We start from the raw sequence: 12,210 nt of genomic DNA on the forward strand, positions 1-12,210 counted from the left end.
TCTCTATCTAGCCATCAGCTTACCTAAAACTAGTAACCAGTTTTCCTGTTACGTAGGTCAGATTTGTAATTTATAGAAATGGTGCATATATCTTTGATATATCGACATAGAAGAGATCCTTCATTTCTTTGAGATAGATAATGGAATAGCAGAGTAGTGTATAATTTACAGCTGTTTTGCTAAATTTCACTCTGCACTGTTTGCACATTTTTCTTATGGCTTGAAAATATTACTTCCTAAAGACAAGCCCTCCTTTCCATCTTTTATTTTTTCTTGTCTACGTGTGTGATATGAACAAATTGATAAATAAGTAAGTAAATAAATTAATATATGTGAATGGCATGCTTTTGTTTTTGTTTTGCTTTGTCCTATTTGCACAGATTTACAAGTTTCTCGGAGCACCCCTTTGCCACTTTGTTTTCATCGATCTTCCTGAGGAAGGCCGATGCTGAGGCATATGTTGCAGCCTTCAAGCGGCAGCACGGCAGTCCCACCCGGGCCACCACCACCCAGGCCACAACAAGGGATGGAGGCACCAGTCGAGCTGGAAGAGGGCGGAGACAGGAACAGCCACAGAGACACACCAATGTGGAGGCCCTGGGAGAGAATGTGAAAGTTGTCATCAGGTGAGTTTTAGATCTTGCCAATCACAAGGGATTTTACCAGAAGATTTGAAGGACAGTCCTGTGTAAGCTGAAAAGGTATACAGAACATATTCATTGGAACATATGAATTAATTCACCAGCCCACTTACACCATCTTTAACGGGGCTGCATATGCAAATATCATCATATCTTTTGCAATGAAACTCACTTGTATGATTGAGATGATGAATCAGGGCATTGTCGGCTTGCTTCCTTTCTTTATATTGTAAGGAAAGTTAAAAAAAGGGGGGATGGAGAAGCTTAGCCCCGTATAAATCTTGTTCGTTAGATGAGACATTCCGTACCCTTGCACTGATTATAAACCAATGTTCATAGAAAATTACTGCCTGCCTAGTGGTGGGTTGTTCATACCTTCACAATTTAGAATGAAATGATAAATGACATTTAGAGAGTAATTGACCAGAAAAGTTGTTCCATAATTACTTTATGGGTACACTTAAGAATTAACTCTCACATGTTAGAATCAAATACGCATGAATGAAATAAGTAAAATGAAGAGGTTAAATGTTACCAAATATTTCTTGGTTGTTTGCATTTTTGGGATTCATTTGAAATTACATGTACAAGTTGTGTTGAGAAATGAAAATCTTTGTCAAACTCTTTTTAATGATATTGTACAACAGGGCATATTTGTATTGCTTACATTGCTCACATGTTTTTGCAAGTAATAGTGAAGATCATTATGGGATGCACCTGAAACTGCTTTGCATACACTTTTGTTTGTGGAAACAAATCAGCCAATATGGTTAGGTCAATACATCTCTAGTTGTGTTGTAAGGATTTAAACTATACCTTTCATATTTTAAGGAGACGATTCAGTAAGATTGTAAGTAATAATGAAAATGACGATAATGATAGTAATGAAATATTTAGATAGTGTATTTTCCATGTACATGTTGAAATGTGCTGTACAATTATTAATGAAACAAGTGAGTCTTACAATGTTTTTTAAGATGTTGAGAGATTGCTGGTGGTGGAGAGATTGCTGGTTGTGGGGAGTTTGGGAAGGAAAGACAGTTGCTGCTTGTTGATCATGCCCCTCACATAGATACAACATGTGCTTTGTGTTTTCCTTAATTTGCCAATGTTATCCAAGGAATGACATGGAAAGAGAACTGGCCCGACTGAGCTTCCTGAATGGAGAGAGCTCAAGAATCTTTCATCTCTTGCTGCTGATCATCCTGATGGACAGGTAAGGTGGATTCATTCACTGACATCCATTGGACTTGGCTCAAGGTCTCTAGAAATCCAAAGGGCAAGCAAAGCTCACATAGCTTATTGGAAGTACAGTCAAAAAGAAAAAGAAACAAATGTTGATCTGGCTTTCATTGTGCTGGGTCACATGCACTGAAAATATTAGGAACAAGAAGCCTTTAACAGACTACCAATAAGATTGCTGAAGTCACCTGTCTCAAAATGTCTAATTAGTAGTGTGTATACCTACTGTGATTACTATCCTGATTAAAAGTGTAGTGTTGTGTATGTCCCTTTCGTGCTATCCTTGTTGCAACAGTGAAAGGAAAAAGAAAATACATCGCAAAAACAGAGTAAAGCCCGTGAACTTGTTTTTATACCGTTATATATACAGTTCAAGGGGTCTGTGTTTATAATTGGTGTGTGTATTGTAAAATACATTTGGTTGTACTAAGTACAATCACATTCAACAAATTCTGAAGATGGCTCGTCCTGGTGCTTCAAATTTTACATCTGAAAGCCAGCTGACATCTATTTGTGTGCATTTGTGTCTGTCTTATTGCTTGTAGGGCCCAGAAGAGGTAGTTGCAATTTCCTTAATTACTAATGTACATACCATTAAGGGACATTGCAGAACAGTTTGCATCAAGGTTGAATTTTGATCTTCAAGTAAAGGTGTTTTGGTACCATCAGCTTAGCTTTTTCTGAGATCTCTACTTTTTATGCCTCCGCCACGAAGTGACGCTGGAGGCATTATGTTTTCGGGTTGTCCGTCCGTCCGTCCTTCCGTCCGTAATCAATTTTGTGGACAGCGTATATAAAAAACTGTTAGAGGTATCCCAATGAAACTTGGCATGTACATGTATGAGTGGGTGAAGTTGTGCCTATCAACTTTTGGGCGCATATGCTCAAGGTCAAAGGTCAAAAGGTCAAGGTCAAATGCTCAAAATTTCACTATTTCCCCTATATCTATGCAATGTCTGGAGGTATTTTCTTGAAACTTGGTGTATACATGAACTACCAAATAAAGATTCCCCAGAGAGAACTTTGAGTCATGAGGTCAAAGGTCAAGGGTCAAAGGTCGAGTGAAAATTTAAGATTTCACTATTTTCTCCATATCTCACAAATATTTCAAGGTATCTTCATGGAACTTAGTATATATGCATGTACTGACTGGCAGTGATCATGTAGGGAATTTAGGAGTCTGGGTCAAAGGTCAGGGTCAAAGGTCAGGGTCAAAGGTCAGGGGTCAAAGGTCAAAGTCAACTCGTCAAAATATCACTATTTCTCTCTTATCTATGCAATGCCTGCAGGATTTTTTTCTTGAAACTTAGTGTATGCATGTATTATCCAATACAGATTCTCTTTGAAGTTTCTTGCCAAAAGGTCAAAGAGCAAGTGAAAGTGCTAAATTTCACTTCTTCTTTAAACTTATAAAAGGGTCAAAAGTTGGTTACAAATCCTCAAATCCCCAAATACCTGCACTCTTAGACAGTATATCCATTCATCCAAACAAACCTAGTTCAAGGAAAGTGAACACTCAATGCATTTGTGATAAACCTGTCATTTTAATATTTTGCCAGTTATGTGACACTGTCATCACACATTGTCAAGACATTGTGCTATAGTTCTATTTGGTGAACCATGCATTATGGCGGAGGCATACCAGTCGCAATAGCAACATTTCTATTATTCTCTGAACCTCTGTGTACCCTTTCATTTTGCAACAAAATTTAATAACCCTCTCATTATCAGCTATTTTGTAGGCCCTATGATATAACATTACCCTTTAATTAACCCCTTTATTCTTAGAACCTCTGTCCACCCTTTCATTTTCCAGAAAATGTTCAGTATCCCTTTCAGTCCCAGCTATTTTGTAGGCCATTTGATATTACAGTTCCCTTTAATTAACCCCTTTATTCTCAAAACCTGTGTGCTCCCTTTCATTTTGCATAAAATTTTTAATAACCCTCTCATTCCCAGCTATTTTGTAGGCCATTTGATATTACAGTTCCCTTTAATTAACCCCTCTATTCACAGAACCTCTGTGCACCCTTTCATTTTGCAAAAAAAGTTTCAATAACCCTTCCAATCCCAGCTAATTTGTAGGCCGTTTGATGTGGCAGTACATCTGGTTAACCCCTTTATTCCCAGAACCTCTGTGCCCCCTTTTATTTGCCAGAAAATTTTCAATAACCCGTTCATTCCGAGCTATTTTGTAGGCCCTTTGATATGACAGTTCCCTTTAATTAACCCCTTTATTCTCTGAACCTCTGTTACCCTTTCATCTTCCAGAAAATTTGTAATAACCCTTTCATTTCCAGCTATTTTGTAGGCCATTTCATATGACAGTTCCCTTTAAATAACCCCTTTATTCTCAGAATCTCTGTGCACCCTTTCATTTTGCGAAATAGTTTTAATTATAAACCTTCCAATCCCAGCTATTTTGTAGGCCCTTTGATGTGCCAGTAAACCTGGTTAACCCCTTTATTCTCGAAACTTCTGTGCACCCTTTTATTTTCCAGAAAATTTTCAATACCCCTTTCATTCCCAGCTATTTTGTAGACCATTTCATATGACAGTTCCCTTTAATTCACCCCTTTATTCTCAGAACCTGTGTGCACCCTTTCATTTTCCAAAAAAAAAAAGTTTCAATAACTGTTTCATTCCCAAGTATTTTGTAGGCCATTTGATATGGTAGTACATTTTGGTTAACACTTTTATTCTCTGAACCTCTGTGAACCTTTTATTTTGCAGAAAATTTTTAAAAACTCTTTTATTCCCCGCTATTTTGTAGGCCATTTGATATGACAGTTCCCTTTAATTAACCCCTTTATTCTCTGAACCTCTCTATACTCTTTCATTCTGCAGATAATTTTAATAACCCTTTCATTCCCTGCTATTTTGTAGGCCCTTACATATGACAGTACCCTTTAATTAACCTCTTTATTCTTAGAACCTAAGTGCACCGTTTCATTTTACAGAAAAGTGTCAATCATCCTTTCTTTCTCAGCTATTTTGTAGGCCGTTTGATATAGTAGTACATTTTGGTTAACGCTTTTATTCTCTGAACCTCTGTGTACCCTTCATTTTGCAGAAAATTTTTTGATAACCCTTTCATTCCCTGCTATTTCATAGGCCATTTGATATGACAGTTTCCTTTAATTAACCCCTTTATTCTCTGAACCTCTCTATATTCTTTCATTTTAAAGATAATTTTTAATAACCCTTTTATTCCCAGCTATTTTGTAGGCCCTTTCATATGACAGTACCCTTTAGTTAACCCCTTTATTCTTAGAACCTCTGTACACCATTTCATTTTACAGAAAAGTGTCAGTAATCCTTTTATTCCCAGCTATTTTGTAGGCCGTTTAATATGGTAGTACATTTTGGTTAACACCTTTATTCTCTGAACCTCTGTGTACCCTTTCATATTCCAAAAAAGTTTTGATAACCCTTTCAGTCCCAGCTATTTTGTAGGCCCTTTGATGTGGCAGTACATCTGGTTAACCCCTTTATTCCCGGAACCACTGTGCACCCTTTTATTTTCCAGAAAATTTTCAATAACCCTTTCATTTCAAGCTCTTTTGGAGACCTTTTGATATGACAGTTCCCTTTAATTAACCCCATTATTCTCTGAACCTCTGTTTACCCTTTCATTTTGCAGAAAATTTTTAATACTTTCATTCCCAGTTATTTTGTAGGCCATTTGTTATGACAGTTCCCTCTAATTAAACCCTTTATTCTCAGAACCTCTGTGCACCCTCTCATTTTACAGAAAAGTGTCAATAAAAGTGTGAATAATTCCCAGCTATTTTGTAGGTCGTTTGATACGGTAGTACATTTTGGTTAACACTCTTATTCTCTGAACTTCTGTGTACCCTTTCATTTTGCAAAAAAAAAAAGTTTCAATAACCCTTCCAATCCCAGCTATTTTGTAGGCCGTTTGATGTGGCAGTACATCTGGTTAACCCCTTTAATCTCGGAACCTCCTTGCACCCTTTTATTTTCCAGAAAATTTTCGACAACCCATTCATTCCCAGTTATTTTGTAGGCCATTTGTTATGACAGTTCCCTCTAATTAACCCCTTTATTCTCAGAACCTCTGTGCACCCTTTCATTTTACAGAAAAGTGTCGATAAAAGTGTGAATAATTCCCAGCTATTTTGAAGGTTGTTTGATACTGTAGTACATTTTGGTTAATACTCTTTTTCTCTGAACTTCTGTATACCCTTTCATTTTGCAAAAAAAAAAAAGGTTTCAATAACCCTTCCAATCCCAGCTATTTTGTAGGCCGTTTGATGTGGCAGTACATCTCGTTAACCCCTTTAATCTCGGATCCTCTCTGCACCCTTTTATTTTCCAGAAAATTTTCAATAACCCTTTCATTCCCAGCTATTTTGTAGGCCCTTTGATATGACAGTTCCCTTTAATTAACCCCGTTATTGTGTGAACCGCTGTATACCCTTTCAATTTGCAGAAGATTTTTAATAACCCTTTCATTCCCAGCTATTTCGTAGGCCCTTTGATATGGCAGTATATTTTGGTTAACTCCTTTATTTTCTGAGCCTCAGTACATGCTTTCACTTTTATGCCTCCGCCCGAAGAGTGCCGTAGGCATTATGTTTTCGGGTTTTCCGTACGTCCATCCGTACGTCCGTCCGAATTTGTTTACGCGATAATATTGAGCGGAATTTTACCATACATGGTCCAGGTGTAAAGTATGATCCCAGATGGGGCAATTACTTTTTTGGATGAAATCAGCTGAGGTCAAAGATCAAAGGTCAAGGTCAAATCATGAAATTGTATCCGTTTACGAGATAACTTGAGACTGGATGAAGCAAAGTTTACCAACCTTTGTCCAGAGATGACATTTGATGAGGCAAGTGCTATTGTTTTAGTGAAATAGGCCAGAGGTCAAAGGTCAATAGTCAAGGTCAAATCCTAAGATATATCTGTTCATGCAATAATTCAAGACTGGATGAAGCAAATTTTACCAAACTTGGTCCAAGGATGATATTTGATGGGGTAGTTGAATAATTAGTTTTTTAATGAAATTGACCAAAGGTCAAAAGGTCAAGGTCAAATGCTCAACATTTTACTATTTTCACCATACAATTCCTGAAGGTATTTTCTCGAAACTTAGTATAAACGTGTACTACCAAATAAAGATTCTCCAGAGAAAGTTTCAGGTCATGAGGTCAAAGGTCAATAGGACAAAGGTCAAGTGAAAGCATTAAAATTTCATTTTTTTCTCCATATCTCGCAAATGATTCAAGGTATCTTCATGGAACTTGATACATGTACATGTACTGACTGGCAGGGATTATTCAGGGAATTTAGGGGTCTTGGGTCAAAGGTCAAGTCATCTCAAAATTTCACTATTTCCCGAGGAGAACCATGCATTATGGCGGAGGCATATCAGTCGCCATAGCGACATTTCTAGTTCTTTTTACAATGTATATGTTTCTTTGGCTCCCACTTTTTCTTGAATGAATGCAGGTTGATGTTACTGTTCTCCTGGCTCTGAATTCTTTTTCTGTATCATTTCCTTGTAGTATGTCTTTGTTTGCTTGAAATTCTTTGGATTTTTTCCAGTAATTCCTCCCATTCCAATCCTGATATCTCCCACAGAAACTTGTATAAGTTGGAGCACTTGGTGGACATCTATCGGTTTTTTCGCAGCACGTCCCACATCTTTCACACAGTGTCATCCGTCAATCTCTACCTGCGGACATATATCAGGCAATATGTAAGTAATCCTACCCTATGCAAGAATGTATGAAATACTCATCATTTCTCCTCATTTTACACTTCAACAGGTACAGGTTCAGATGTTCAGATGCAAACATTTTTACCTCACAGTTGTTGCAAGTAAATGGCATGTCAGATAGGGAGCACTGACTTCAACTTCTTGGCATGAATAGTTGTGAGCTATGTTTACCTCTCATGTCCAGTGTTGGCATTATGATATCAGATATAAAGAATTGACTATTACTGAACTATGTGGAGAAAGGAAAGCTCTTTGAATGATCTAGAAATAATGTCTTTTTTTCTTTTCATCAAAGCTTATCATTCTTACGTGGGATGACACTAACCCGAAGGAGTGAAAATCATTAAGAATGAGCAGTGTTCAGTGCTGGTTGGAAATGATGTAGGCCTATCCAATAACCGGGGTAATGATAATATGTATAGGCCTTGAGCACTCTACAAAGTGGATTTGGCGCAATATAAGTCATATATATTATTATCATTAAGTGTGGAGTCATACGTCATCTCACTGAAAAAACATTTACATTAATCAATTACTGTTCAAAAGCCCTTTTGATACATGTCACAAACTTACAAATTACTGAAAGTACTGTTTAACTCTTTATTTGCCATGGTGGAAACCCCTGTGTGCCTCGTTATTCTGAGACATGAAGGTAGTCATGCTTTGAGAAAGAATTCTGTTTTTCCAGTCTATACAACTTCTATAAATTTCCGCTAAGCTGGACATAATAGTGAGCAAAGTTTAAGAGGAATGCCAAGCTTTGATATAAATTGTATGACAAATCTATCTCTATTTATTTTTGTAATGACCAGTTGCTCCATTACTGTAAAGGCATGACTTTTGCACGTGAAACCGTGATAGGAACTTAGAACTTACACGCAAATTTAGTTGGGAACACCGCTTGATAGTCAATCACCACATAGAATGCAAGTTGTATGTGAAAGGAACAAAAGAACGAGAAAAGCTTTCATTGTACCGCGGGAGTAGGCGATTTATCGATCAGTTTAAGCGGATTAGTGCATTTGAGCGGAATATGCGAAGTTGGCACGCCGTCGACTGAGTGGGATGTGCAAACATGGCACATAAAGAGTTAAAAACAAATACACTAAATTACATTCAAAATGGCATGCTAAAAATAAACAAATTGTGAATTAAGCTCAAGAATATGGATAGAATGCTGTGGAGGAAATAGTTCTTCATGTCTAGTATGTATTGCATTCGATGGCATGGAACAAGACTGTGTGTTTCTTGATTTCATCACTAAACAGGATGACAGCCATCAGGAGTTTGCTCTCAAACTCTTCCTACAGTACAAGCATTGCCTGCTACACACCTTGGATCATTCACTGTGAGTGTACTGAGATGGCTTTAAGAGCACTTTTTCCTCTGAGATCGCCTTCTGATGTAGAGAGTCAGTACAGCTACAGAAATAGTTTGAACCATGAAATGTAAACACAAACAAGAGGAGCACTCTGAGAGCGCAGACCTCCGTCAAGCAGCTCATTTTCACCACTGATCTTGTTCTTCCATACGTATGCGTGCTGAAAGTCGCCTGTTTTCCCAATCTAGAAGCCTTTTGTTACATCATAAACTTCCGACGCACCTCGCCCTAGCAGAAACTGGAGCACGCACTTTAGTGCTCGTATTCAAACCTCAAAAAATGTGCAGCTTGAACTCCCAAGTTCATTGACCCTACCTGCCAAAATATTGAAAATCCTTCATAAAATCCACAAAAATTGCTGGATCACTACTAAAATTTAATCATCTGTTACTTGTGTCATTTTCAACCTTTCCTGTAAGTTTCATCCAAATCCATTCCCAACCTTTCAAGTTATTTTGCACTTGGACAAACCAACAAACAAACGCCGAAGAAACATAACCTCCTCCTGTGGCGGAGGTAATTATAGATAAATGAGTTATAACTCTCAATGTGTATTAGATTAGTTTTGCTAATGACAAGATATTGCAGACACTGACAAGTACCCTTTCATTCCTAACTCGTAAAGCCATATCAAAGACTTTTCAATTCTAGAGGGCCATTTTGTTGAGTTAACCCTTCAATCCATGGAACCTTTTGTTTGTCCCTTGTATGGGCCTTCCTTATATCTAATTTAGAGAAGACCCTGTATGATATCTTATTCTCAGCCTTTTGGAGTCCTTTATCACTGGGGACCTTTCTTTTTTAACCCTTCAATTCTCAAAGCTTTCATGGAAACATTGCAAGTTTGAAGAGCCTTTTTCATGAAATCAGCCCCTCAATCCATGGAGCACTTTGTCTGTTCCCATCATTGAGACCCTCCTCTGTTTACCCTTTTTCCATTCTCAAAGCTTTTGAACCTTCAAAATTGTTTGAATTGATATCATTATTCATTCTTTGGCAAGTTTCCTAATCTGCCAGGGTAGCAAAAAGTAATCCATTGGCCTTACCACCTGAGTGTATCAGCCGGTTTTGTGTTTCTAATGTTTTTCAGACATGAAAGATCTTCAGAGTATGAGGCAGTGCACAGATTTCTCAAGAGACAGCTAGACAGGGTCACAGAGACTCAGACCAGGGCAGATGGATCCACAACCACTATCCTTCCATTTAGACTACAGGTATCTAATCCACTGTTGACAATAGCTACAATATATGCATTAATCGAGGATGAAGAGAGTGATGCGTGCCATGGGTAAAATGTGCTCTTCCACATATTGGAACCCAGCATTTTGTCAGCTTGAAAATATTCGAAGTATTTTCGTTTGATATCTTACAATCATAAAATAAATAAATAAATAATTTGAAGAAAGAAGAAAGAGGCAGCAATACTAGCAAATCATGAATGTCTTAGCAGAGGAACAGTGAATGCTCAGTGGACAAGAGCAAGGACTCTCAATCTTGAGATCTGTGGTTTAGGACCTCCTGGCAGCAGCAGTAACACCCCTGGACATGGCACTGTATCCTCATTACTTGGAGAGGACCCTAGTTTAGGACCTCCTGGCAGCAGCAGTAACACCCTAGACAAGGCACTGTATCCTCATTGCTTGGAGAGGACCCTGGTATAGGATCCCATGGCAGCAGCAGTAACACTCTAGACAAGGCACTGTATCCTCATTGCTTGGAGAGGACCCTGGTTTAGGACCTCCTGGCTGCAGCAGTAACACCCCTAGGCAAGGCACTGTATCCCTATGGCTTGGAGAGGACCCTGGTTTAGGACCCCTGGCAGCAGCAGTAAAACCCCTAGGCAAGGCACTGTATCCTCATTGCTTGGAGAGGACCCTGGTTTAGGATCTCCTGGCAGCAGCAGTAACACCCTAGACAAGGCACTGTATCCCCATTGCTTGGAGAGGACCCTGCTTTAGGACCCCTGGCAGCAGCAGTAAAACCCCTAGGCAAGGCACTGTATCCTCATTGCTTGGAGAGGACCCTGGTTTAGGATCTCCTGGCAGCAGCAGTAACACCCTAGACAAGGCACTGTATCCCCATTGCTTGGAGAGGACCCTGCTTTAGGACCCCTGGCAGCAGCAGTAAAACCCCTAGGCAAGGCACTGTATCCTCATTGCTTGGAGAGGACCCTGGTTTAGGACCTCCTGGCAGCAGCAGTAACACCCTAGACAAGGCACTGTATCCCCATTGCTTGGAGAGGACCCTGCTTTAGGACCCCTGGCAGCAGCAGTAAAACCCCTAGGCAAGGCACTGTATCCTCATTGCTTGGAGAAGACCCTGGTTTAGGACCTCCTGGCAGCAGCAGTAACACCCTAGACAAGGCACTGTATCCCCATTGCTTGGAGAGGACCCTGCTTTAGGACTGCTGGCAGCAGCAGTAACACCCTAGGCAAGGCACTGTATCCTCATTGCTTGAAGAGGACCTTGGTAGGACCTCCTGGCAGCAGCAGTAACCCCTATACAAGGCACTTGTAGTGTATCCCCATTGAGTGTGTCCTTCAGTGAGGACTCAGAGCTGTCAGTCCCATGGGTGCCTGTTCAGTCCTAAGCATTGAATTGCTCCTGTAGTGGCCAATGTAGAATAAATCTAAGCCAAAGTGAATATGAGATGAGAAGTCAGCTTATATGATTCGGTACAGCTGTTGTTGGAGGTAGCTTTACCATTAGTAAACAATGCATTTCTTAGCATGTGCGAGTGTGTGCTACTCAGTTTGCATAAGCACTAAGACTAGCAGTTGGAGTAGAGCTATAGACATTATTTCTGTTTTTGTGCTATAGTTGTATGTACCATTATCCACAAAATTTAATCAGCTCATCATCAATTTACACTGTCAATAGCTTCAAATGAAGATTGGTAAATCACATCTTAGACTATAGAATTTTGCTCCTTTTTTTTTTTTTTTTTTTTGACAAGGGATTATACCCAGAACTGTAGCATGGTCATAAGAAGTAAAAACCACATTGACTGCAGCCAAAGTAATTGTGAACATTTTTGTTTCTGTTTCTGCATCTGTATCCAGCTGCATATGAGAGAACACGCAGTTGTGGAGGTACTTAAAGGGGAAGTCCGGACGATTATCAGCCGTTTCGTGTGTAAAGAACAATATTTCATGAACCTATTACCCTTTTCCTGACGAGAAAAGACCATCAGATAC

At 39.1% G+C, this 12,210-nt stretch overlaps 1 protein-coding gene across 1 annotated transcript in view; it reads left to right on the plus strand.

The window, feature by feature from the left end:
* The window catches only part of LOC139718156 (uncharacterized), a 40,154-nt gene that overhangs the window by 10,726 nt on the left and 17,218 nt on the right, over positions 1-12,210 (plus strand). The window contains exons 9-13 of the mRNA XM_071629643.1: positions 381-626; positions 1,762-1,857; positions 7,494-7,611; positions 8,901-8,980; positions 10,104-10,227. Coding sequence (XP_071485744.1) covers positions 381-626; positions 1,762-1,857; positions 7,494-7,611; positions 8,901-8,980; positions 10,104-10,227 — 664 coding nt within the window. The remainder of the gene's footprint in view (positions 1-380; positions 627-1,761; positions 1,858-7,493; positions 7,612-8,900; positions 8,981-10,103; positions 10,228-12,210) is intronic.

The sequence above is a fragment of the Diadema antillarum genome, unplaced genomic scaffold (genome assembly GCF_040938485.1).
Source record: "Diadema antillarum isolate AM-2024a unplaced genomic scaffold, OU_Dant_1.0 scf00000008, whole genome shotgun sequence".
Lineage (NCBI taxonomy): Eukaryota > Metazoa > Echinodermata > Echinoidea > Diadematoida > Diadematidae > Diadema > Diadema antillarum.